This window comes from Pleuronectes platessa, chromosome 12 (assembly GCF_947347685.1).
Source record: "Pleuronectes platessa chromosome 12, fPlePla1.1, whole genome shotgun sequence".
Classification (NCBI taxonomy): Eukaryota; Metazoa; Chordata; class Actinopteri; order Pleuronectiformes; family Pleuronectidae; genus Pleuronectes; species Pleuronectes platessa.
Window position 1 is genome coordinate 25,978,741 of NC_070637.1, and position 26,237 is coordinate 26,004,977.

At 45.8% G+C, this 26,237-nt stretch overlaps 1 protein-coding gene across 2 annotated transcripts; it reads right to left on the reverse strand.

Moving 5' to 3' along the window:
• Positions 1-25,964, reverse strand: hectd2 (HECT domain containing 2). Of its 2 annotated transcripts, none has more exons than XM_053436113.1 (22): positions 25,513-25,964; positions 22,076-22,217; positions 18,978-19,116; positions 18,753-18,855; positions 18,157-18,246; positions 16,730-16,794; positions 16,404-16,449; positions 15,400-15,509; positions 14,860-15,008; positions 14,598-14,721; positions 13,577-13,673; positions 13,018-13,125; positions 12,541-12,673; positions 11,247-11,335; positions 9,978-10,042; positions 8,280-8,373; positions 6,983-7,057; positions 4,958-5,045; positions 4,299-4,405; positions 2,458-2,573; positions 1,694-1,837; positions 1-1,565 (listed from the first exon to the last, which is right to left on the reverse strand). In XM_053436113.1, the coding sequence occupies exons 1-22, from the start codon at positions 25,606-25,608 to the stop codon at positions 1,445-1,447; spliced, it is 2,301 nt and encodes a 766-aa protein (XP_053292088.1). In that variant the 5' UTR covers positions 25,609-25,964; the 3' UTR covers positions 1-1,444. The 2 variants fall into 2 exon arrangements, with proteins under 2 accessions (XP_053292088.1, XP_053292089.1); XM_053436114.1 differs by lacking the exon at positions 25,513-25,964 and adding an exon at positions 22,608-22,777.
• Positions 25,965-26,237: the final 273 nt, after the last annotated feature.

Here is a 26,237-nt window from a genome sequence, read left to right on the forward strand (position 1 = left end):
TTTATGGTATAGGTATTTTATTATAAACTGTTCCAGTGTGACTGAACTTCACGATGAGTCTGAGTTTCTTCAAATCAAGAAAGAGTCCGTGAATCTTTTCCAGAGGAGCGACCCCTCGTCGACCTTTATGCAGAATCGTGAGTTCACACATCGGTTCAGTTCGTTAGAGAAGACGAGAGCAACACAAGCTTTAAAGACTTTACCTCAGAAGACACAACACAACGGTTTCAGCTGTTAAATATTAAATCAGGAGTTTCCTGTCACGTTTCAAATTCAAACATCACAACCTCTGATCCGATCCACACACACCGAGCCACTGTCCCACACACAGTTTGGTCCCACACACCGGAAATGAAAACATTGATGTCCCACTGGGAAGCCTCCACGTCTCCTCCGTCCTTCTGTCCGTCTTCAGTCGGACGAGACGTGGACGTGTCCAGAAGACGTTGTCTGTCTCCTGCAGCGCTGGACGAGGTTAAAGCACAGAAACGACTCCTTCAGTGGACGACTGGCCCAGATCCTGTGATGGGAGGTTCTGCAGCCAGACCAGTGCCAGACCAGTTCCAGACCAGTTCCTGAGCGTTGCTTGGTTACTGCTACTCGTGCATCGCTAGGACCTCAGACACGTCGCCCAGGAAACAGAGACGTGGACAGAAGACAGTTTGATCAGAGCCCAGAAGCTCTGAGACCTCGACCTCGTGAGAACAGACGAGTAAACAATATCTAGAATTATCACAATATCATTTTCATCCATATCATCTGCTGACTTTAAAACTACAAACTTCACTCAGGTGAAAAACTGTTGAAAGAAATGATAATTGAAAAATCATCGATATGGACTGACATGAACATCAAAGAGCAGTGAGCTGTCAATCAACGGCTCTGCTTCAGTCACACGACGTTTAAAAGATAAAAGATCTCTGCTGCAGCCGTCACTTCACTTCAGGCCATGTCGGAAAATAAACTATTCACATGGAAATCCACATCTCGTGATTCTTCTGCCACAAACTGGGACATGAAACATATTTAAAACACCGGTGACATCATCAGATCTACACACAACAGACTCTGACCTCTGACCTTCGTCTCTCACTTCCTGTCGCATCACTTCAGAGTAAAATTCATTCATCGGAAAACTCGTTGATTCTTCTTCTGAATGTTTTTACTGAGTCAGAGACAATAACAATGAACACTGATAATAATAATTATAATAATAACTAAGAACACAGAGGAAGTTACAGTCAGAGGATTTAAATATTTGAACAATTCACTTATTTGACCCGTTTCTGAGGCTGACACAGATTTCTACTGATTCATGAAACTGAAAACGTCTATGGTTCGATTTCTTCATGTGATCGAAGTGACTTGTGTTTCTTCTGTTTGTCACAACACACTCTGATCCACCGTGTGTGTGTGTGTGTGTGTGTGTGTGTGTGTGTGTGTGTCACTCCAGGCCGAAGCCCTCGGCGTTGGAGATGGCGATGGTGAGTTTGTGTTTCAGCTCCTTCCTGGTGCGGTACGCCGGCAGACCGATCTGATTGAAGCAGGTGTGAGAGATCGGCAGCCTGACGAGACAAAGAGAGAGAGCATGTGATGACTCAGCAGTTTTTACTGAGCAAACAGCCACGTGACTCCTTCTCTGGAGCGAGAGCTGAGGTGAACTCTGGGCTCGGCTCCGTGTTCCAGACCCTACCAGTCGATCGGGACGTCGATCTTGGAGATCTTGAAGTTGAGGTCGGCCATTCCTCCGACAGGAACACGGTCACTTCCTGTGGCGAAGTGCAGGAGCTTCTTCTGCAGCTCGAGAGGGAACGACAGGACCACGTCCCAGAAGCACCTGGGGCAACACACACACACATTAGAGACAAAATAATCAAATAAGAAGCAAGTCATTTTGAATCAAGTCATGTAATAACACAGATTTCTCAGGTAAAATTAAATATTCTCGACAATGGGCGAATATGAAAGAGAACGAAGCTCGACTCAGAATCTGTGGATTGGTTCACAGGTCGAGCAGATTCTGATCAGTGGGTTGTGTTTCTGATCACAAATACACACTCACAAACACACACACACAAAAAGCTCTGAGGTTGTGTAACAGGCCTGCAGCTGCTTGTCGTCAGCTGTCAGCACCGTGCAGTTACTTTATACTATTGGAGACTGGTGTGTGTGTGTGTGTGTGTGTGTGTGTGTGTGTGTGTGTGTGTGTGTGTGTGTGTGTGCAGACCATTATTCACTCATCACTGACTCTCAATTGAAAATAAAAAACAAAGTCAAAACTCGCTGTGATTTGTGTCTGTGAACTTTGTATTACACATTGTGAGTCCTTCAGATGGAACCTGTCGTCAGCAGGAAACAGGAAACAGCATCACAACCACACAACTTGTGTGTGAGAGGAAGGAGAGGTCAGGTGATGTGTTCACTTCCTGTTCACGGCAGCGAGTGGCGGCGTCTTACCGAACCGTGGCGTCCATCTTGTTGTATCCTTCATACTGAGCAGCTCTCTGCAGCGCACTCATGTCCAGGTCCGGGCTGCCGCACACCAGCATCTCCACCTCCTCCGGCCGCAGCAGCTGCACACACACAGACACACAACTCAGGAAACACACGACTTGTGTCTGTCTGACAAGGGTCTGTGGCTGAAGGAACATTAAACACAGCATTAAACTGATCTGAGGTCAGCCACGAGGACGCTGCCTTAAAACACAACATTGGCCTTTCTGCACAACAACAATAACTTGTGTTGAGTAAAACCAGAATAGAAACAGGAAGTGCTGCAGATGATAACACAACTGTGTCAGGAAGACAAGTGTGTGTGTGTGGGGGGGGGGGGGGGGGGGTGGGGGGGGGCAGTGAACGTTAAGAAAAACTGAAATTACATAATTTACTTCCTGATGAAGAGTGACATTCTCTGGGGGGGGGGGGGGTTACAGTACATTCATTGTTTCTGGCTGCACTGACACAAACACACTCTCACACATACACACACCCACACAGATGATTCTGTCTGACTCTAAATCCGGGAAGCCGACACACACACACACACACAAACAAAATGAACACACCCACAAATAAACCACAGACGAGCCTCATCACGTCCGTCAGACATTGTGGACGTGACTGAGGGATCGAACACACACACACAGTCACACACACACACAGTCACACACACACACAGTCACACACGCACACAGTCAGACACGCACACAGTCACACACACACACAGTCACACACACTTTCCCTCCATCAAAGTGACGAGTGGACGTTTTTATTTGACATATTCAAATTATTCTTATTGAAATCAGCGAAGGACCCGACCACAACACAAATATACACATCACATCACTTTGAATTTACTTTTTAAGGATTTTAGGTTTTGTAATGTAGTTTTCTGTCCTTTATTTTAACTGATTTATTTACTTTTTCTGTGTGATGATGATTTCTTGTTTTTATTTCTGCTCGTTGTGTAACAGCTGTTGTTCAAGCTGCTGTATTAATAAAGTTATTATTGTTATTAACAGATCAGCTGAGAAAAGATGGAGGATTCTTTCAGTATAAGTTATAAGTTGAAGGAAGTTATTAGTTATTGGTTCGATTTATTGAGTTATCCTTTCCATAGTGGTTTATTATGTGCAGAGCTAGTTTCATTCTTCAGCTCAGAGCAGCTCTGACCGACTTGCTGCTGATAGAGCGTCTGTCCGTCTCATCTCAGACACTCGGTGGACACGTCCTGCACTCATCACACATGAACTTGACCTGTGGGACCTGACCTGATAAACCTGGAAGGTCAGAGGTCGAACAACGAAAAGTGAATTCATGAAATGGTGTCTGATTGATGAGAATCCCTGAAAGATGATATGAAATGTGATAATCAATGAGCTGGATGTTGTGGACTTGTTCTGCTGTGTGTACACGGGGCCCTGGTGGAATTTGAGTCGGCAGCTTTTTATCAGCCAGAGCAAACATTTGAGGAGGGAAGACGACAAACAGGGAAATCACCAACTCCAGTTTCTGGAGCGACTTTGAGCTTCGTCCATGGAGCTGGTCTCTGGTTCCACCTGTGGGAACCTCTGTTGCTCTGGATTATTATAAGAACGCAGATGAAGGATCTGAGGAAATGAGACGGGTCAATCGCACCAACACGTTGTTTATCTGCAGCTTCTGAAGAACTGAGCAGCATCATGTGACATGTTAGTGTCCTGCAGGGGGAGCACACGTCACTGAGCAGCTTCACTTACATGGTCGCTGACACACACACACCTGACACACACACACACACACACACACAGTGGACTCACCATGAGTGCGTCGGAGGCACACACACTGTGGAAGCCGTGGTAAAAGGCAGCAAACTGTTTATAAATGGATTTATTCAACAGGAAGTCGACGTAGAGCTGAACGTACTCTGAAAGAGAGAGAAGAGGAACAGGAGGCTTAATATCCCAGTACACACACACACACACACACACACACACACACACACACACAAACACACACACACGGAAAATGTTATTTAATAAGAGAAATAAAGAGTCTAACGAATTGAGGCCAAATCTTTTAGATTGCCCCCTGGTGGCTGGCCGCAGTACGGGTCATAAACCCTCCTCCTCCATGATGGCAGTTGGGAAATGGACAAAACTAAATAATCAGAGTAGACGTTAAATAAATGTTTGTTCAAGTGTTTCTGATCAGTTTAGTTTGAATTAGTTATTTGAAGATATAAAAACAGGCTCTGGATCTGGGACTGAAAACCACCTTCTGATACAACTTTAAAAATTCACGTTTATTATATGAATTGACTCATTATCTTTATAATTTATCTCCCTGTGGAACCAGTGCACTGTGCCCCCCCCCCCCCCCCCCGCTGACATGTTTATGAAGATGGAGAAACTTGTGTTTTGATTTGCGATGGTTTATTAATCCAACGTGACTCAACGTGCTGCCGAGCCAGTCTCACCCTTCCTGTTCTGCCTGGTCACAGGAATTCTGTCTCCTCCCGGCTTCAGGTTGTAGGACCTGACGACGCCCATCTCCTCCTGGAACACCTGCCACACACACACACACACACACACACCATAAGTGAGCCTTTAGTGTGTCATCATGTGTAACCATAGCTCCACCCGTCATGCATCAATCAGCTGTGAGACTTCAGACGTGGTGTTTAATCAACTTTCTCTAGCAGCTCTATGGAGGAATTTCTCTGAGTGAGGTTCTTACAGGAGCAGCAGAACAAACAGGAAGGTTTAAATAAAGCCAGAGTCAATAAGAACACACAGTGATGAACACACACAGTGATGAACACACACAGTGCACGAGGGCAGGTCGGTGGGTTCGTGTGGCACCGGGTTGTGACCGAGGTTCATAGCTCCGTCCTCAGGGTGTAACTTACACCTCACCAGGACCTTTACACAGGGGCTCTTCATATGTGCTCACGTGTTCCAGTTCATACGTGACCCCTGCTGCCTCAATGGATATCCCAACACGTGTGTCACATGTTACACAAAACACGCTGATGTCACAGAAAGAGAAGCACTGTCATGCTTTACATGTCAGTGCAGCTTTTGTGACCTTTAACACAATTCAAAGTTTTTTACAGAAAATGATTTTACAGTGAACTTTGTAAGTATGTTGATTATTGAACTGATTTAAATCGTCTGCAGCCGTGACTCAGCTCATGTTAACTAAACACAGGAAGCTCCATAGAACACGGCTCAAATTAAATAATATCAAAGTTATGAATTAATACAGAAAGAGTCATAAATAGGAATAAATAAGAATAAAGACCATAAATAGGATTATTAATCTGTCATCTGAATATTTAAAGGAGACTTAAGAGTTTCTTTCCTCTCGTGTGTTTTCAAGGTTAAAAAGTTTCTGTTGAAGAGAGAGAACTGAAGTCTGGGAACAATCAGAAAAAAGAATCAAACCATGGGTGTGTCAGAGGTGTCGTCCAATCAGCAGTGACGTGTATATGAACTCCGCCTTCTTAAAGAGACGCAGCAGTTTCACATCAACTGAAGATGTTCCGAACTAAAGACTGAAACATCGGGTGTGTTTTATTAAACACGTATTTAAACTCAGAGATTTATTCAACAACAACGACAACAATGAACCTTTTCAGCTGCCGTAGTCACAACACGTGTGTATCACAACACGGGTAACGCAACATGTTTACGTATAAATAACTGTTTTGCTACGCGGCCCTGAGCACGACATTCCCTCAACGCCCTGGAAGTGGTTGACCAATCACAACAGAGAGCACCAGCCAACCAATCAGAGCAGACTGGGCTTTATCAGGAGGGGGGGGGTCCTTAAAGAGACAGGAGCTAAAACCAAGAGTGTGAGACAGATGCTGAAAAGAGTAGCTGTAGCATCAGAGGAACATTAGAGCATAAAAACCTTTCACAGGGATAACGCTCATTAAAATGATCAACATGAATATAAACGACCAAGATAATAAACTGAACTCTGCGACAGCCGGGGAGGAAATGTAGGTCATCTTCTAAATTCAGCTCCATCCAAACAGCACAGCGCCGTGTGTGTGTCTGTTTGTGTGTGTGTGTGTGTGAGTGTGTGTCTGTGCGTGTATACATGCTTGTCCAAAGATTTAGAAAGTTCTCACATCATCATCTACATAAATCAGACAGGTCAACTCAACAGAAGATAAATTAAATCAACTCTACAAACTTAAATGAACCAATAATGAGACAACAACAACAACAACAACAACAAAAACAACAACAGTGTCACAACTCAAAAGAAACTGAAAACTGGAACCACGAAGTCGTGAATCACAGGAAGTTCACAGTCTCTTCCTGTTTCTGAGTTATGGCACAAAAAGTGTTTCAGCATGATGACATCACAGTCACATCCCGACGAGCTCAGAGCGTAAAGATCATTCTTAAAACCAGAAGAACTCCAATGTGAGGTCACAGCTGGGAACTCAACCCCCTGAGTTCCTCATCTTCAGTGAGATGTTTACCTGGAAGGTGAGGTAGAAGTCGTCCTCCACGTTCCCCTCGTAGCTCAGCAGCTCTCCCAGACCGTGAGCCAGCTCCTGCAGACACACAACAGGTCAGAGGTCGCTGGGCCCAGACCAGAGGAAAGCATGGGACAGACAAACTCTTCAGAAGATCATATCTACAGGAGATTATTGTGAACTTCTTACATTCTATTCATTCAATTAACATTTAGATCTTAAGTTTCCTGAAATATTCACTCATTCACTGGAGAATTAGAGTGCGACTGGTGCATTTGTTGGATAACGTTCGGTAAGTTTGTTCTTGTCTCATATCTGATCTCCTGCTTTTAATGTGAGCAGAGAGAGAGAGAGTGAGTGTGTGTGTGTGTGTGTGTGTGTGTGTGTGTGTGTGTGATTCTCTGCCACAGCAGAAGTAGATGTATGGAGTTCAATGCCTTGCTCAAAGGCAACAATGTGGGTTAGAATCTGACAAAGTTGCTTTCCCCTCATCCTGCATTCTACAGCCTGAGACTTTTTACATTTGTATATTTCTGTTCACAGGAAGTGAAGATAATTATTCAGCCTTCAGCTGTTAGTCAGTCACAGCTCAACACAACAGACAAACTGCATCTATGACAAAACACACACAGACACACAAAACATATCGTGTTCAGATAAAACATTTCTCCTCTCTTCTCTAAATTCAGCATCGGACTGAAAGCAGCTTGACTCCGTGTGAGAACAGAATGTACAGCTGAGATGTACACATGAGGACAGTGTGTGTCTGTGTGTGTCTGTGTGTGTGTGTGTGTGTCTGTGTGTCTGTGTGTGTGTGAGAGAGAGACAGAGAAAACAAAGTGGTGGAAATGGTTGAATCAGCTTCACATCTGGAAATACTCAACATCTGAAACTAAACTTTTTAACTCTAGAACTTTTCAGCCCGTGAAGAGTTTGACTGAAGATTTAAAGTCAGTTTGTCCAGAGAGAGAAACGTGAAGTAAAGAGAGAGGACAGAAGATGACATCACAGACGGGACCGGAAGCCCAAACTACATTAATAAATATCAAAATATCAATATGGAGTTAAAGCTGCAGAGGAAACATGTAAAGTTTACAGAGCTGAGTATTTGGTGTTGGACTCAAGAGTGAACACAGAGTGTAACTGTTTGACTCTGGCTCCCTCTAGTGGCGAAGGAAAGAAGCGTCATTACATCTTCACATGAACAGACTCACACGTGTTGATTCTTTACTGTCAACACACAAAGTAACACACTGACTGTGACACGTTAAGAGAGAGAGAGAGAGAGAGAGAGACCCACTGGCATGATCTGCTGCAGGTCGTCCAGGGTGGCCGGCGCCATGCCCACCAGGGCGTTCTGGTCACATGGTGCAGTGGGCGGAGCCAGGAGCTTCCTGTAAACACATCAGACCAAATTAGAAGAGCAGAAGATCAAAGGTTCACACCATCAACATCCACCAGAGATCCCATCGCTCCCAGTTCCTCTAGAGTGGGTCCTCTGCTTTCCTCCAGAGTCAGGAGGGAAAGAGAAGTCAGTGATTCTTCACCATCAGGATCTCCTCAGTTCAACTGGGAATATGAAACAAACTGGGAATATGAGACCAACTGGGAATATGAGACAAACTGGGAATATGAGACAAACTGGGAATATGAGACAAACTGGGAATATGACACAAACTGGGGATATGAGACAAACTGGGAATATGAGACCAACTGGGAATATGAGACCAACTGGGAATATGAGACAAACTGGGAATATGAGACAAACTGGGAATATGAGACCAACTGGGAATATGAGACCAACTGGGAATATGACACAAACTGGGAATATGAGACAAACTGGGAATATGAGACAAACTGGGAATATGAGACAAACTGGGAATATGAGACAAACTGGGAATATGAGACCAACTGGGAATATGAGACCAACTGGGAATATGAAACAAACTGGGAATATGAGACAAACTGGGAATATGAGACAAACTGGGAATATGAGACAAACTGGGAATATGAGACAAACTGGGAATATGAGACAAACTGGGGATATGAGACAAAATGGGAATACGAGACAAACTGGGGATATGACACAAACTGGGGATATGAGACAAACTGGGAATATGAGACAAACTGGGAATATGAGACAAACTGGGGATATGAGACAAACTGGGGATATGAGACAAACTGGGAATACGAGACAAACTGGGAATATGAGACAAACTGGGGATATGAGACAAACTGGGAATATGAGACAAACTGGGGATATGAGACAAACTGGGAATATGAGACAAACTGGGAATATATGACAAACTGGGGATATGAGACAAACTGGGAATATGAGACAAACTGGGAATATATGACAAACTGGGGATATGAGACAAACTGGGGATATGAGACAAACTGGGAATATGAGACAAACTGGGAATATGACACAAACTGGGGATATGAGACAAACTGGGAATATGAGACAAACTGGGGATATGAGACAAACTGGGAATATGAGACAAACTGGGGATATGAGACAAACTGGGAATATGAGACAAACTGGGAATATGAGACAAACTGGGGATATGAGACAAACTGGGGATATGAGACAAACTGGGAATATGAGACAAACTGGGGATATGAGACAAACTGGGATTATGACACAAACTGGGATTATGAGACAAACTGGAGACAAACTGGGGATATGAGACAAACTGGGAATATGAGACAAACTGGGGATATGAGACAAACTGGGAATATGAGACAAACTGGGAATATGAGACAAACTGGGAGTAGTGAAACAGGGACAGCGATGGTGAAGAGTCAGAGCAGGGATTTCTTTTCTCTGAGCGACAACGAGGTGGAACTGTTACTGACAGGAAGTGTTACTGACAGGAAGTGCTACTGACAGGAAGTGTTACTGACAGGAAGTGTTAGTGACGCTTTGTGTTCACTGATGCTAGTCGAGTCATGTGACTGATGAGAACCAATCAGGAGGAGAAGGTGTCACACACACCTGTAGCAGTAGAGAGGGAAGTGGATGTCCAGAGCGATGCTGTTGTAAACTGCTAAACCCATCAGCTGACAACAGGTTAAGGAAGATGTGACGGACAACACACACCTACACACAGAAAAACACACACACTTCGATACAACACAGTAAACTAAGATCAGCTTGAAAAACTTTTTTCCTCAGTCGTACTGCTGAGCCACTGCATGTGTGTTTGTGTGTGTGTGTGTGTGTCTGTGTGTGTGTATCTGTAGTTTGCCAAGAGAAAACTTAAAAAGAACCAGTTTCATGCAGAAACAGTTCAGTTTAGATGAATGCCTTCATTGTGTTATTTGTGTGTGTGTTTGTGGGTGTGTGTTTGTGTGTGTCAGGGCAATGGTGAGTTCATGTACTGAATGTTTCTCCACCTGCAATTTCCAATATCCATCTGTGTCCAAGGGGCATCGACCCCACAGACACACACGCACACACACACACACAATGTTCTCAGCTGCCACATGTGGAGACCATATGTGGTGTAATTGTGTTAAGGTTGAACGTAGGTTGTGTGTCGGTAACACAAACATCAAAGACAGTGAGCTGCATTGTGAGGTTGTTGTCTTCACTGAGACAGGCATATCTCTCTCTCTCTCTCTCTCTCTATCTGTTTTTACCCCCCCACACTTCCCCTCATCTCCATCACCTTAGTGACGCAGTGCTGCCATGACGACTAAAGAGGAAGAAGGGAGGCTGACAGATGAGCTCTTAACAAAATCAACACACACACACACATACACACACACACATACACACACAAAAATAACCTGGCGAGGAACATGCAGCTATTAGGTTATATAACCTTTTGACAGTTCCCAGCTGGCTGGTGAGTACGGCTACATTGATGTATTGTTCTCTCTCTTTAGCACACACACTATCTCACAAACACACACACACACACACACACACACACACACACACACACACACACACACACACACACACACACACACACACACACACACACACACACACACACCTCTTGAAGTAAATAGGAAAAACTGCAGTTTCTCTGTAAAAAGCTCTGGAATCGTACAATGAAAACTAAAGCAGGACGAAAAATATTAAATACATCAAATATTCATTAGTGTGGAAATCACACATCATTTGTGTTTTTTAGTGTGGGTCTGTCTCTGTGTGTCTCTTAATGTTTATTCTGTGAATCCAGTGAGAACAAAGTCAAATTAAGGCAACAGACACACTTCCGACTTTGTCTTTGATGTTGATGATGAAGGATACAGTCCCGACCAACTGGAACTCAGAGTAGTTGTCACACTTCCAACTGCTGAACCAATGACAGCGTGAGTCCTTCATGTCGGTGAACATCCCTGAGAACAAACAGGAGGCGTCAGGTGGGGCTGACGGAGGAAGGCAGCAGGAAACAAAAGGTACGACACTAATGAATCAACAGAGGAACGAAGGAACAACAGAGTCAAATGAAGAAAGGACAAAATGTCATGAAGGTAAATTACTCAGAATGAGAATATCTATGAGTTTTTTTACTTTTTCACTCGTCACTGAGCTGCTGGTTGAGAAACGTTGTAGAAATCAAGTTTCCTGAAGTCGCTGAAATCTTTGGAGTCAGAGCGACGTAAAAAAAACAGTTTGGTGAAACTCCAACGAGAGAAACAGCAGCCGACTGTTCAGAGCAGAGACAAACATCTGGAGCTCTTCATGAGAGAAGAGCCTGTGTGTGTGTGTGTGTGAGTGTGTGTGTCTGTACACCTGCCAGTGTGTGTGAGGCAGAGCCGGGGCTTTCCCTGTGCGGCTAATGAGGGAACACAGCCTTCGTTCAGTGTGTCGCTGGCACCGAAAAACACAGACGACCGCGGAAAGATGGAAAGAACAACTCGACCAGAGAGAAAGAGAGAGAGAGAGAGACAGAGAGAGAGAGAGAGAGAGGGCGGGAGGGAGGAGAGGGGGAGAGAGAGAGAGGGCGGGAGGGGAGAGGGAGAGAGAGAGAGAGAGAGGGAGAGAGAGGGCAGTCGAACTATGGCTTTGTTTCCATTCAAGTCTTTTTTATTTTAATTCCACTGAAGGAGAAAGTTGAACTAAAACAGAAAAAAATCTCCACATCTGTGTTTTAAAGGGTTTTTTATCGTCACATGACTGAAACATGGAAAGTACTGAGATACTCTTTATCCATGTATTAGTATTTTTACTTCAGGGAAGTGTTCGAGTACAACGAACCAACACGACGCAGGAGAAGGGAAAACGCCAGATAGAAACGAATGTGTGCAAAGATCAACCAGTTTCACAAAAGTCAACAACAAACACATACGTAATAAAATCCACAAGTTTTATACAAATCTGCTTATGAGGTTTATTATACTGCCACGAATACTCAGCAGCAGGAAATGTGGATCAATCCGACAAAACCAGAGTTTCCTACGAGCTTCACTCTCCTGCTGTTCCAGTAAAATGAGGTTTCATACGTGTAGAGTGGTGAGCAGCGACTTGGTGACAGAGGCCGACCTCTGACCTCTCAGATGGCCTGCTGCTCTGTGGACGGGGGAGAGAGAGAGCGTCTCACCGTAGTCTGTGTGGAAGATCTGTCGCACCAGCAGCAGGAACCACTCCTTCGTCAGGCCGCCCATGTCAAGCCCCGCCTCCCCGACGAAGGTCACCCTCAGCTTCTTCTTCAGGTCGCACCGCTTCCTCGTCAGCTGCAGACGAGCAAACACAAAACTCCTCTGACTCTGATTTCATATGAGACTCTCTCAACCACGAGTCATAAGAGAAGAACCGACACTTAATCAACACGAGTTTCTAGAATCAGGTTTTTCTAAACGTCTCTTTTCACACAAACTATTAAATCAAATTAAAGTTGGTTTGTGGTCGAGTTTCGTTGTTGAGGTTGATGCATGAATGTAGAACTTCACACGCTCTGCACCACTTCCTCCATCTCCATCACTCTGCTCGGAGACACCACAGACTGATCCAGGTGAATGGAACAGGTGAAGGGAGCTCATTGTGTGTTTGTGATTCCAGGTTGTGTTTTTGTGCTCACCTCATCCAGTGAGTCGCTGAGGAGCTGCGCCCGTCGTACTTTAATGTTGAGGAACAGAAGGTTCATGTCCACTCTCTGCCTGCGAGACACCTTACTGACCAGGCTTAGCTGTGTGACACACACACAACACAACCACACACACACACACACACACACAGTTGAAGTCAGTAGACAAACCTCTGGTCCTTCAGTCTGATGATTTATCTCCATGTGTCTCCTCCTCTGTCTCTGTGAGCAGCAGCAGAGGCTCATGGGAACTGTAGTTATTAGCACTTCATGTATTTTATTGTGTTTGAAGGTGAAGCCAGGATTTAGGGTTAGGGTTAGGTTAGGTTATGATCATGTTAGGTCTAGTGTGAGCTTTGGTTTAGAAGGTTATTGAATGGAAGTCATGGAATGTCCTCTGAAGACAGGAAGACGTGTGTTTTAGACTTTGTGAGGAATCTTTGAGTTTGTGAAGCTTGGTGTTATAGTTGAGGTTAGATTTAAGTGTTTGTCCGGGCCTCGGTGATGTGTGTGTGTGTGTGTGTGTCTGTGTGTGTGTCTGTGTGTGTCTCACCCTGGCCTGACTGATCATCTGCTGCTCGGAGTCTTTCTGGATGATGGCTTTCTTCACCACCGTCGACAGGATGAAGGGAAACTGACAGAAGGAAAATCTAAGCGAAGACGAAAAGAGCAAATATTTCAGTTTAAAGTCGGCCGAGCAAATCGTCTCTGGTGTTTTCTGAAATCATATAATTTAAGCCAAATGAGCAGGTTCTGAAATCCGCAGCCTCCAGACCCAGAATCCCCGGCCGCCGCCAGCCAAGCTCGTTAGAACTCTAAACTCTGGATCTGTTTCCTTTTCATCCGACGCTAACCAGCTGTGACGCAGCGGGAAACAGACTCCACGGTTTCCTCTGGATCAGCTGCAGCCGGGGGGGGGGGGGCGTCGCTCTCGCTCCGAGGCGCTGATCCGGTCTCCGGGAGAAGGACGACGCTCCACTGAACGCTACACACACTGTTCTGCTTCTCTTTGTTACTGATGATCAAAACAAGACGAACCGAGCTCTGACCTGATGGTTTGAATCCACCAGTTCTCTGAGATGCTTTCTGGTCAGTTTGGTAAATTTGATAACAGGAAATACGACAGTACCCATGAGCCTCGGGGGCCGGAGAAGACTCACAGCTGCTGAACTCATCTGAGGTTCGTCCAAAACACAAAAAGATTTGATTTCATCCCCTGAAATCAACCTGAAATTAAAAGTCTTTAAATTGTTTCATATATTTATATCTGCTGTGAGTGCGGAAGCTCTCTGATTGGACGTGTCTTACAGCAAAGCTCTCTGGGATTTGTAGTTTTGATTTAACCAGGAGATCGATGAGAGAGATGAGACTTCAACTCTCAGATGATATCATCTTTACCCAGGGTAGTAACAGATGTAATCAGATTACAAAAATAAGTAATTATAATGAGCCCAGTTAAATGATTACAATGAGATCATTAAACGTGGTTCTGACCAATCAACGCGTCTGAGGGACGACCTATCGGCTGCTGTGACACCACGAAGGTTCCTGAAGGCATCAAACCGTGTTCTGACCTGTTGGAGTTGCCGTAGTTCTGCCAGGTCCTGTAGTCCTCCATGAAGTCTATGTGCTCCACAGTGATGTTGTAGAAGTCGGTGAAAGGCATGATGGGTAAAGAGGAGACGCTGTTGGCTGCATCTGATGAGAAGAAACAGAAGAGAGTCAAATATTAAGAATATAATTAGCACCATTTACGCTTGCCTGTGTGAGTGTGTGTGTGTGTGAGATGGTGTGTGAGTGTGTTAGTGTGAGTGTGTTAGTGTGTGTGTCCCTCACTGAACAGGCTGAGCACTTTGGTGGCAGACGGGATCCACCAGGAGCACTTGGCCAGAGGAGGAAGTTCGTCTGGTTCGGCAGGAAACAGGCGGGTGGAGATGAACTGCAGGAGGCGCTCCACTAACTGCCTGAAGCGCCGTGTGGACAGCCTGACACGCACAGACACACACACACACACACACACACACACACACACACACACACACACACACACACACACACACACACACACACACACACACAGTTAACATTGGCTGAACATCACCAGTAAATTTGCACAGAAATAAACTGTTACATACACAGAGGAGAAAATAGCAGCGTTGGATGAAGAAATCTTTTGAGGCGAATCACACAGCTTGTAATTTACAGCAGCTCGATGGTCGAGCATCACCACAAACATGAAGTCAGTGAGTCTCATTCAGGCCGAGACTCGTTTGCTCTGATACAACATGAGTCCAGATTGAAGAGAACAAGGAGACGCGGCTGCAGAGCGACAACACAGACGTTCACACACACACACACACACACACACACACTTACCTTTTGAGCCAGTGAACCAGGAAGTGGTGGTCGGCCTCGGACAGAACTGCGATCTGCCTCAGCAGGTGAGCAAAGATCACATATGTGTTGGTGCTTGAATACTGGGGACTCTGTACAAAACACAAACACACACATCATCTGACGTCAGACTCATCTCATGCATCATAACTCATGAAGAATCCGTCTCAGTCTCAGTCGGGGCCATTAACCAGGAGGAGGACTCAACTCTTTTCAAAATGAACAGTAGATTGTTGCTGAACAACTGAAACACTGGAAACACTCATTACACAAAACACAAATAAAACAAGTGACGGCAAGAGTGAGACACAGAGTCTCTGCAGAGACAGAGAGTGAAGTCGTCATCAGACAGGAAACCAGCCGTCCTCCACTCCAGCATGACCTCACCCAGCACGTGTGTGTGTGTGTGTGTGTGGGTGTGGGTGTGCGTGTCTTTGTGTGTGTGTGTGTTGAAGGAGCATGGAGCCACAGTGGAACAACTGTAGAGTCTTTATCGAATTCTGATAGTTAAAACCATATATGGAAGCAGAGTGCAGCGAAAAATGATAGAGAGAGAGAGGGAGAGAGAGAGAGAAAGAGAGACAGAGAGGGAGAGAGAGAGAAAGGGCAATAGAGAGAGAGAGAACAAGCTGAAAAAGGAGAGAGATAATGTTGTTATTGAGAAATAAAGACGATCACTGACTGCATCACAAACACTTGTGAGATTAGAACGACCCGAAATAACAGAAACTGTCTTTAATCATTAAAGTAAACTCACCACTTAATTTAAAGTTATACATATCTATATATATATATATATATCGATATTAATATATATATACATATATATAGACATGAATAGACAGTTCCATCTCCTGCAGCAGCAGCAGTTGTGTCAGGGTCCACGTGTGTGGAGCTGGTTCTAGAAGCAGCGGCACCAGCTCGTCTGGAGCCCGGTGCTGTTCATACACACCTTCTACATTTCATACAACTCAAAGTTCCCTCACCTGAACCAGAATGAAATACGCTCTCAGGTCGTCCTTGCTGCGCGGCCTGAAACAGAACACACAGATCAGCTGTGACCCGGGACACACAGACACCAGACTGAATCCATCTTGTTCTCAGACTGAGGTCAACTCCCTCACATGATGGATCAGATGATCCCACTGCATCAACCTGCTCCTTGTTAATAAAGATTTATTCTCAATGATCAATTCATCTGAACCGTTTTTAATTGTCTGGAGAATAACATCGAACTTAGAAAAAAGAAATAGGAAAAACTGAAATGTGGAAAAACGGTCAAACTAAATATTTGCGACAGACGTGTTCTCACCCTTTCCACTCTCTCAGCAGACTGTTGATGATCCCCTTCAACACTGACTTCTGGATGTCCTGTGGCTACGCACACACACACACACACACAGACACACACACACACACGCACACACGCACACGCACGCACACGCACGCACACACACACACAGATAATGTGGGGGTGTTTACAAGATGAAACATTTTGATGAATGGCAGCTTATTAAGTTGGTTTTATATTCAGTATGTAAACTGACACATCGACTACGAACAGGCTCCGCCCACTCAAGTGTTTTGTTTTAAAACTCATCACTGTTGCTATGGTTATGCCTGCCTCAGTCAGAGACTCGTGGAAACTGATCTCGAATCAGTTTGAACAGAAACTGAGACTTTAGCAAACGATGACGCAGACGTTCTCTTCCTGATTGGTTCTCATCAGTCACATGACTCGAGGAGCAGCAGTGAACACAAAGCGTCGCTAACACTTCCTGTCAGTAGCACTTCCTGTCAGTTACACTTCCTGTCGGTAGCACTTCCTGTCAGTTACACTTCCTGTCGGTAGCACTTCCTGTCAGTTACACTTCCTGTCAGTAACACTTCCTGTCAGCTACACTTCCTGTCAGTAGCACTTCCTGTCAGTGACACTTCCTGTCAGCGAAACTTCCTGTCAGTTACACTTCCTGTCAGTTACACTTCCTGTCGGTTACACTTCCTGTCGGTAGCACTTCCTGTCAGTTACACTTCCTGTCAGTGACACTTCCTGTCAGCTACACTTCCTGTCAGTGACACTTCCTGTCAGTGACACTTCCTGTTAGCGACACTTCCTGTCAGTTACACTTCCTGTCAGTAACACTTCCTGTCAGCTACACTTCCTGTCAGTAGCACTTCCTGTCAGTTACACTTCCTGTCAGCGACACTTCCTGTCAGTTACACTTCCTGTCAGCGACACTTCCTGTCAGTTACACTTCCTGTCAGTTACACTTCCTGTCAGTATCACTTCCTGTCAGTTACACTTCCTGTCAGTAACACTTCCTGTCAGCTACACTTCCTGTCAGTAACACTTCCTGTCAGCTACACTTCCTGTCAGTTACACTTCCTGTCAGCGACACTTCCTGTCAGTTACACTTCCTGTCAGTTACACTTCCTGTCAGTGACTCGTCACTTTCACTGTTCCTCCTTCAGAGGAGTTTCTGTTACTAAGCAACCAACTGCAGAGGAGACGATCTACTTCCTGTTTACATCACATGACCAGTGGTGAACGGTCATGTGACCTGTGTGTTCAGATGTGTTAGTACAGTGATTGTTTCTGATACGGAGACAAAACGCTCGTCTGGACGGTGATGTTTCTAAGAATAAAACAAATTAGAATTCATGGTGAGATCTGGGCACCTTAATGAGTGTGATTGTGTGTGTGTGCGTGTGTGTCTGTTTGTGTGTCTCTGTGCTTACTGTGCTGAGCAGTGCGTCGTAAACAGCGTTGACAAACTTGGCGTTGACTCCTGAGTCGTCGATGGTGTTGAACGATCCGTTCGCCTCTCGCTGGGAAACCAGGAATGAAAATGAGGATGATGTGTGTGTGTGAGTGTGTGAGTGTGTGAGTGTGTGAGTGTGTGTGTGTGTGAATGTGTGAGTGTGTGAGTGTGTGAGTGTGTGTGTGTGTGTGTATTTGTGTGTGTGTGTGTGTGTGTGTGTGAGTGTGTGTGTGTGTGTGTGTGTGTGTGAGTGTGTGAGTGTGTGAGTGTGTGTGAGTGTGTATTTGTGTGTGTGTGTGTGTGTGTGTGTGAATGTGTGAGTGTGTGAGTGTGTGTGTGTGTGTGTATTTGTGTGTGTGTGTGTGTGTATTTGTGTGTGTGTGTGTGAATGTGTGAGTGTGTGTGTGTGTGTGTGTGTGTGTATTTGTGTGTGAGTGTGTGAGTGTGTGTGAGTGTGTTTGTGTGTGTGTGTGAGTGTGTGAGTGTGTGAGTGTGTGTGTGTGTGTGTGTGTGTGTGTGTGTGTGTGTGAGTGTGTGAGTGTGTGTGAGTGTGTGTTTGTTTGTGTGTTCTACCTTGAAGGCAGCGTTGATTTCTATGAAGGAGTCAAAGGTGGTCAGGTAGAACTCTCGGACGTCCCTCCAGTCCTCTGATTGGACGGCCTGCTCCATGTCCTCCCTGGCAACACACACACAGACACACAACTCTCAAAACACAATCCAGGCCTCGCTCAGACAACAGTGTTTGTGTGTATTCGGAGCAGAAAGCGGGAGCTGTGATGTCAGGGTGGGGGGGCTCACTGGAACTCCCTGGTGGTCTTGGTCCTCAGCGGGATGACGGGGTCGGGGGGGAAGGGAGCTTTGACCTCTGGAGGCAGCGTGTCGATGGAGAAACGCTGCTTCTGACGGACGTCACCACAGATCGGAGGAAGCTCTCGCCCTGCAGGAGAAACACAAACACCCGTTAACTGGCTCAGTCAGTTCCATTAACATTAAACACATGTTATCAAAATGTTCACATTCTGAAATGTTACCATAACCACAGCTTCTGTACACACAACGTGTTTCTGTACCGAGAACCAAACAACATGTTGAGCTAATCAGATGGAAAGTGTCGAGTCAAAATCTCAATATCACAGTAAGATCCCTTTTTGTGTAATTCTTTGTGTTGACTGGAATCTGTAAGTGTTCTATGTAAATGATCAATCTCACTGGGGCCAATAACACAACACAGTTTACATGTTGGATGATAATACAAACTGTATTTCCTGTTACAACACACACACACACACACACACCCGTCAGTGTGTAATCACAGGCTGCAGAAACACACACGTCCACCCCTCCTCCCTCTCCTCTGCACCATCTATCCATTTTGTTTTTAATCAGCCTCCTGCTGTCTCCGTCTCCACAGCAACTATTGTGTGGAGCAGGCCGGTCCAGGTGCATTGTGGGTGCTCATTCTGGAGGCGTGGACAGACAAGCAGGAGATAAAAGCTTCACCGGCTCAGAGGTGGACAGACGGATAAATGAAAGTGATCGAATCCAAAGGTCACAGCAGAGCAGCCATAGATTTAGACATGGAGGTCAAAGGGTCAAATCCAGCTTATTGTCTTATTCAATGTGCTTTAATTCACCACTGGAACCTAATGTCACGTTTATATTGGAGCTGGTTCTCAGGGTAAACAGTAGGTGGCGCTGATTCTGCACTCGGGTTCTGATACGTCAAAACAGGAGATATAACATCAGCTCTATAATGTAACAAACATTACATCTACTCATTTGACTTTGTTTTCATCTGCCGCCATAATTCCTCTGTGCTGGGTCGGACATTAACGCTGTGTCATTTCTTTATGTCATCTTTAACTCACTGAACCTGTTTCCATTGCATCTTTAAACTTCTTGACTTTTAAACCTGTGATGAGAGGAAAAACTTATTAAACTGTAAAACTTGATTTAAAAGATTTGAAATGTTCTGTTCCATTCAGGTGTTTTGTGTGTAAATTGAAAATGCAGAGCTGGAGGGAAACGGTTTGGTTCCTCTCAACCAGGTCATGACAGGAGTGATCTGATTTGCTGATTGACGCTTGATTGGAGATTGACAGCGTCACAGCTGATGGAAGCAGTGAGAGAGAAGATGGAGACTCTCAACTTTCCATCTCCGCTCCAGATTAATTCCCCTGCTGTGTCAGCCTGTGCATCGCCCAATTAAGTCCTGCCAGCAACAAACCCCGGTCGCCATGAGAGCCTTTAATCAGAAGAGGCATCTTCATCATCCTCCATCTTCCTCCTCCTCCATCTTCCTCCTCATCACAGTTCACTGCAGCCGAGAGGTGAGTCGACTTGTGCTCCTCGTTAATTCAAGTTGTTGTTCCTGAGTGAACGCAGCAGTCCACAACCTGATCGAACATGTGCGACCGACGGGAGGAGAAGGGGGGGGGGGGATGTAAACAACAAGGAGACTTTGTTGGTTTTACACTGAAATCTGAAATCTGCTCGGCACAAGAAGTGACAGCATTTAGAAGGAACAACAAAACCTCCTGTTACAAGAAGATTGTTGGGATCGTCCAGCAACTGTAACGGCCCGAGGAACGCTGCACTATCTGTGTGTGTGTGTGTGTGTGTGTGTGTGTGTGTGTGTGTGTGTGTGTGTTTTAGCTTTCATATGGTTTTCATTTGGGGCGGAGGTTTGCATAATTATTCTGGCATCGCTAGTCGTGGTGACCAAGCCGGCTGGTGAGTCAGAACCTCTGGATGAGCAGGAACGTGTCTTTGACCAGAAGACACAAACTGTCTCACTGATGACGTGTTGGTCGTCTCGTTTTGTTTTGTTTATTATTTGATTCTTCACAACTTTATCTTCTGAGACCTCAGTGAAAGTTAATTCTTCTTATTATTATTATATTGATTTGAAAGCTTAAATCTACTGAAGGCATAATAATTCAGTAAAGAGGCAGAAACTGTGAAACCTGAATCACGCAGAAAGAATGTCTGCAAATGTCCAATTAGTGGGATTTTTTTAAACGCTCAGTCACCAACTGGAAAACTGGAACAGCTTCTCCTTTCTCTCCTGAAACCTGGAACACTGGAGACACGACTGTGTTTCAGCTCAAGGTAAACAGAGTCTGGACACATGCATGAAGCGAACAGTAAACACAGGAAGTGACACATCATTACATCCGAGACGGAGAACACGCCGTCTCCGAGAGAACAAAGCAGTGAACTGGCTCCGATCCAAACAGCTCTTTGCTGCTCGATACTTTGAAATCCTACGGGTGACTGTGCAGCGTCTGAAGAAGCTGCTGTTGAAGGGGAAATGATACTTTGGAATTTGAGCCAAATCCAGTTGAAAATGTGTTTTTCAAGTATTGTTCAAATCAAATCAAATATAATTTATTGTCCCCGTGGGAAATAGAACAAGCTCAAATAACATGGCCAGACAAAGTGCAAAGGTTATTGAGATTGTTCTAATAAAGCTAAATAAATAATTGTCATAGTAAAGTTAAGTAAAGTATTGTAAGCATAAAAAGACAAAAAGACAAAGACAGTGTGTTCGCAGAGTTCGAGGAAGTTGCTCTGACTTAGTTTGAAAGATTTATCGGAGCATCGGACGATCGGTGAAACAAATGGCTGCCGGTTCCCCCGGAAACGCCAGGACACGCAACGCATGACTGAGCGTTAAACAGTTCACTTACTGATGCTAACAGGCTAACAGGCTAACAGGCTAGCTGCCCGGCTCCTGTCCCGACTGTGGCTGCTAGCTGTTACTGAACTAGCCTCAGTGTAAATATAGTGAGTTAAATAGCACGGGTTTTTGGACTTTTCTTAAGTTGCCGTGTATCCTGATGCAGAAGTATCTCAAACCGTGGTTAAAGTAAAGTTTTCGATGATGGACTCACCGTGTCGGAGCCCCAGGCTGCTGCTCAGGGTGCCCGTCATGCCGCCAGACAAGCCCCGCCCCCCTAAGTCCCTCCTCTGGCTCAGCGTGGAGATGAAGGTTCCGAGAGACGGAAGCGGCTGCTTGACTCCTCGCCCCAAGCCCTGGCACAGGAAGATGACATCATCACAGTAAGTGGAGTTATAATGAATCAATATCCGATCATCTTTAATCTCGGTGTTAGTCAGCCGAGCTAAAGTTAGCATCTTTGACACGTGAAGCAAACAAACAAAAGTGAGGAAGTATAAATCTGAGAGAAGCAGCGTGATGACAAGAACCTGGAGCACAGAGACTCTGTCTGAGTGCAAGCTCACCGTTAGAGCGCAAGCAGAGTGGAAGTAGCTCGAGGGCTACATGCTAACACGGTCCACCCTTCAACTCACGATCTCTAGCAACCACAGCTCAGTTTGAAACTCAAATACAACTTCAGCTACAGAAGCTTAGAATACACAACACGACCAAATGTATGAACAACAACAAACAGGAGGCCTCACCACAGCCGATGTGTGAAGCCACCTCCGACCAGAGGTTCACCTGAACACCACGAGAACCTCCTGCTCCGTCAGGAAGGTCTACGAGCACAGAGCCAGAGGGAGGAAGGATTCAAGAGGAGGAGGGAGGAGATTAGGAAACGAGTGATAAGACAGTGAGAAGAGGAAGAAGAGAGAGGTGACGATGAAACAGAAAAGAGAAGAAGATGAAGATAAGAGACAGACGACAGGAAGTGGAAGAGGAAAAGATGAAGAGGAGAAAACAACAGATGCAGAGCAGCCGCTCCTGACAGCACCACACACACACACACACTCACACACACACACACACACACACACTCACACTCACACACACACACACTCAAACTCACACACACACACACACTCAGACTCACACTCACACACACACACACACAGCCCCCCCCCCACACACACCCCACAACCACACACTCCCACACACACTCCCAAACACACACACACACCCCACAACCACACACACACACACACACACACCCCACAAACACACACTCACACCCACACACACACAAACACACACACACTCAAACACACACACACTCAAACCCACCCACACCCCACACACACTCACACCCCCCCCCAGACACACACACCCCCAGACACACACACACACACACACACACACCCACACACTCACACACCCCCCCAGACACACACACACACACACACACACACACACCCCACAACCACACACTCACACCCACACACACACATTCACACACACACCCACACACACACACTAACACACCCCCCCAGACACACACACACACACCCCACAACCACACACTCACACACACACACACACACACACACACACACACACACACACACACACACACACACACACACACACACACACACACACACACACACACACACACACACACACACACACACACACACACACACCCATACACACGTCTCAGCTGTTGAATCTCACACCCTGCAGATTATCGTGTATTGATGATGGAAGTGTCGTTTTTTTTTAATATCTTTTGAGCTCTGATCTGTGGTCCATGTTTTGCTTCATATCCTAACACCCTGGACGTTGTGCTGCCGAGCGGCTGATGTCAGACCAGCTGACGGGCAGGTCGGTGAGGGCCACGGTCATTAGCCCTCATGGAGTCAGTCTGAGTGCGGCTGAGCGTCTGCACATTCGGCTGAGGTCTGGCACCGGAGGCCCACATGTGAGCCCACTCTCCACCGGGCCAGACCTGACTCGGGTCGACAGCTCTGGGCTGATTCATGCCGACAAACCTGCTCCAGACTCCAGACTCGGGCCGGAGGACTCTGAGCAGTTATCGTTTAAAACAAGTCTGGAAAACAGTGGAGACAGATTCAGGACTGTTCAGACTGTGAGAGTGTGATGAGAGGAAAACACAGAGAGATCCCACAGAGCCAGACGAAAGGAAAGAGGAAAACTGAGGTGAGAGAAAACTTTATCTTTGCAGCCTGAGAACTAAATTATTTTCAGATTATTTCATAATGTTTCCTCAGATTTTATGGTCACACACAGACAGAGAGCGGACTCAAGAGTTCAGACACTGCGTCGACAAAGAGCAACCATCGCTTCACAAGTCAGGAATCATCTGTGAGCCTGAAGTCCTCCTCAGCTTCAGTCTCATTCTGAGGAAGAGGAAGAAGTCGCAGGAAGAAAAGGAGTCTGAGTCCAACGTGGCCCATGAGAAGTGTGATGAGTGAAATAAGAGGGTCAGGGTTCGTTTAGGACCCAGTCACACATGAACTTCAAGTTCACAGAAAGATGAACTCCACAGGAAGCCACACAGGAGATCTGTTTCTCCACATGCTCGCTCACACAGGTTGGAAGTGAACAGCTTCTCCACCTTTCATGTGTGTGTGGCCTAACTGAAGCATCGTCAGCTTCTCTGAGCTGAGGGACCAGGAGCCTGAGCTGAGACACAGCAACTGTTTTCCACTATCATCAGAAATGAGAAATGACTCTTTTCTTTCTTGAAGAATTATTGGATCAAGTCTCATCATCATCATCAGACTCCTGAGGATTTGGAGCAAAAGAAAGAGTCTTAATGAGATTTCTGTTCTCCTCACTGTTCAGCAGCCTCCCTGAGCTTTGGTTCCTCCTCAGGTCTCAGCGCTCGGGGCCTTCAGCCTCTTTATGACATTTCCAGACTCAACCAGGGACGACAGACTGTTTATTGGTCAGAACCATCAGATCTGCACATTCCTGCTCCCTGACACAATGGAGATGACATCAACCAGCCTGAGACCTCCACGCTGTGAGGTCACACAGAGAAACAGAAACACGCCCCCCCGACGCTCCGGCCCTCAAACCCTCAAACCCTCAAACAGAAACAAAACAGAACTTCGATTTGAGGTTCATGTCACTTTTAATACAGAAGATGAAGCTGCACTGAATGCACACGGAGCTATATATATAAATATAAACTTCATATACAATGGAGTAGAGGTCATTTATATGTGTTGAATAATGTTCACGTTGGGGTTAATTCTGCATTAAAGCAAAACTGAAAAACGAATGTGAGTCCGACTTCAGATGCAGAAACATTTAACCTTTTAAGACAAAAGAGGGAAAATAACAAACACAAGGAAAATGAACCGCTGGAGCTAAAATGACGTTTTCACAAATGTGCTTTTATCTTGTTAACGATCAAAGAGAAAGAGCTGAGTGTCATTAGGACTGAAGATCAATGTACACACAGAACATCTGGTTAGTAACAGTCACTGATCTGAGATCTGTTTGTCTCGCTTTAACTTTCAGTTTCTTTCTTTTATCGTATTACTGTTATTTGAATCTGATAATAAATAGAATGGTGCCTTTTAATCATGTCCGTTTAACGCAGAAGCAGAATGTGTTGGAGTGAAATGCTCTTACAGCTGGAGCGGAGCTGCCGTAGATCGGTGGGAGTCTCTCTCTCTCCCTCTCCCTCTCCACTGCTCCTCCTGGCAGCGCAGGGTTCTCTCCATCCATCCTGTCGAGTGGAAACTTTCTCCTGCTGGAAGCTCTCAGTCCTCCTCGCTCCTCCCGGGGCTGGCCATGTTTCTGCGGCTCTCTGCCTGAGTCTGTCCGCTCAGTCCGCTCCGCTGCTCCGCGTAAATCAGGGACATTCACATCCTCCGGGACCCGGAGCAGCGTCCCTCCGTCGGACAGGTGGGTTCTCCTCCCGTTACGCACACAGCCGCACGCGTAACGGTCTCCGAGAGCCGCGCGTAAAGTCTCCGCTGCACGCGCCACGGAGCGCGAGCTCCAGCTGGTTCAGAAGAGCTTCAATCCGGAAGAGAGGAACTTTTACCCGCGTCCCCGTCTCCTCTCTGCGGCCCTCACTGCGTCTTCTGTCGGGGAGGACGCACCGCGGCGGCCCGACGCCATGTTTGGAGGAGGAGGAGGAGGTGCCTGGAGAGAAGAGGCGGGAGATACACACACACACACACACACACACACACACACACACACTCACATTAAAGACAAGCCCACGTAGGGAGTAACGGGAAATAGGAGTTTTGAATTCTGACAGAAAGAAAGAATCAGACAAACAATAGTTTAAAATGTATATATTGACGATAAGCAAAACTCAGATTTCATGCAGCAAATTATAAAAT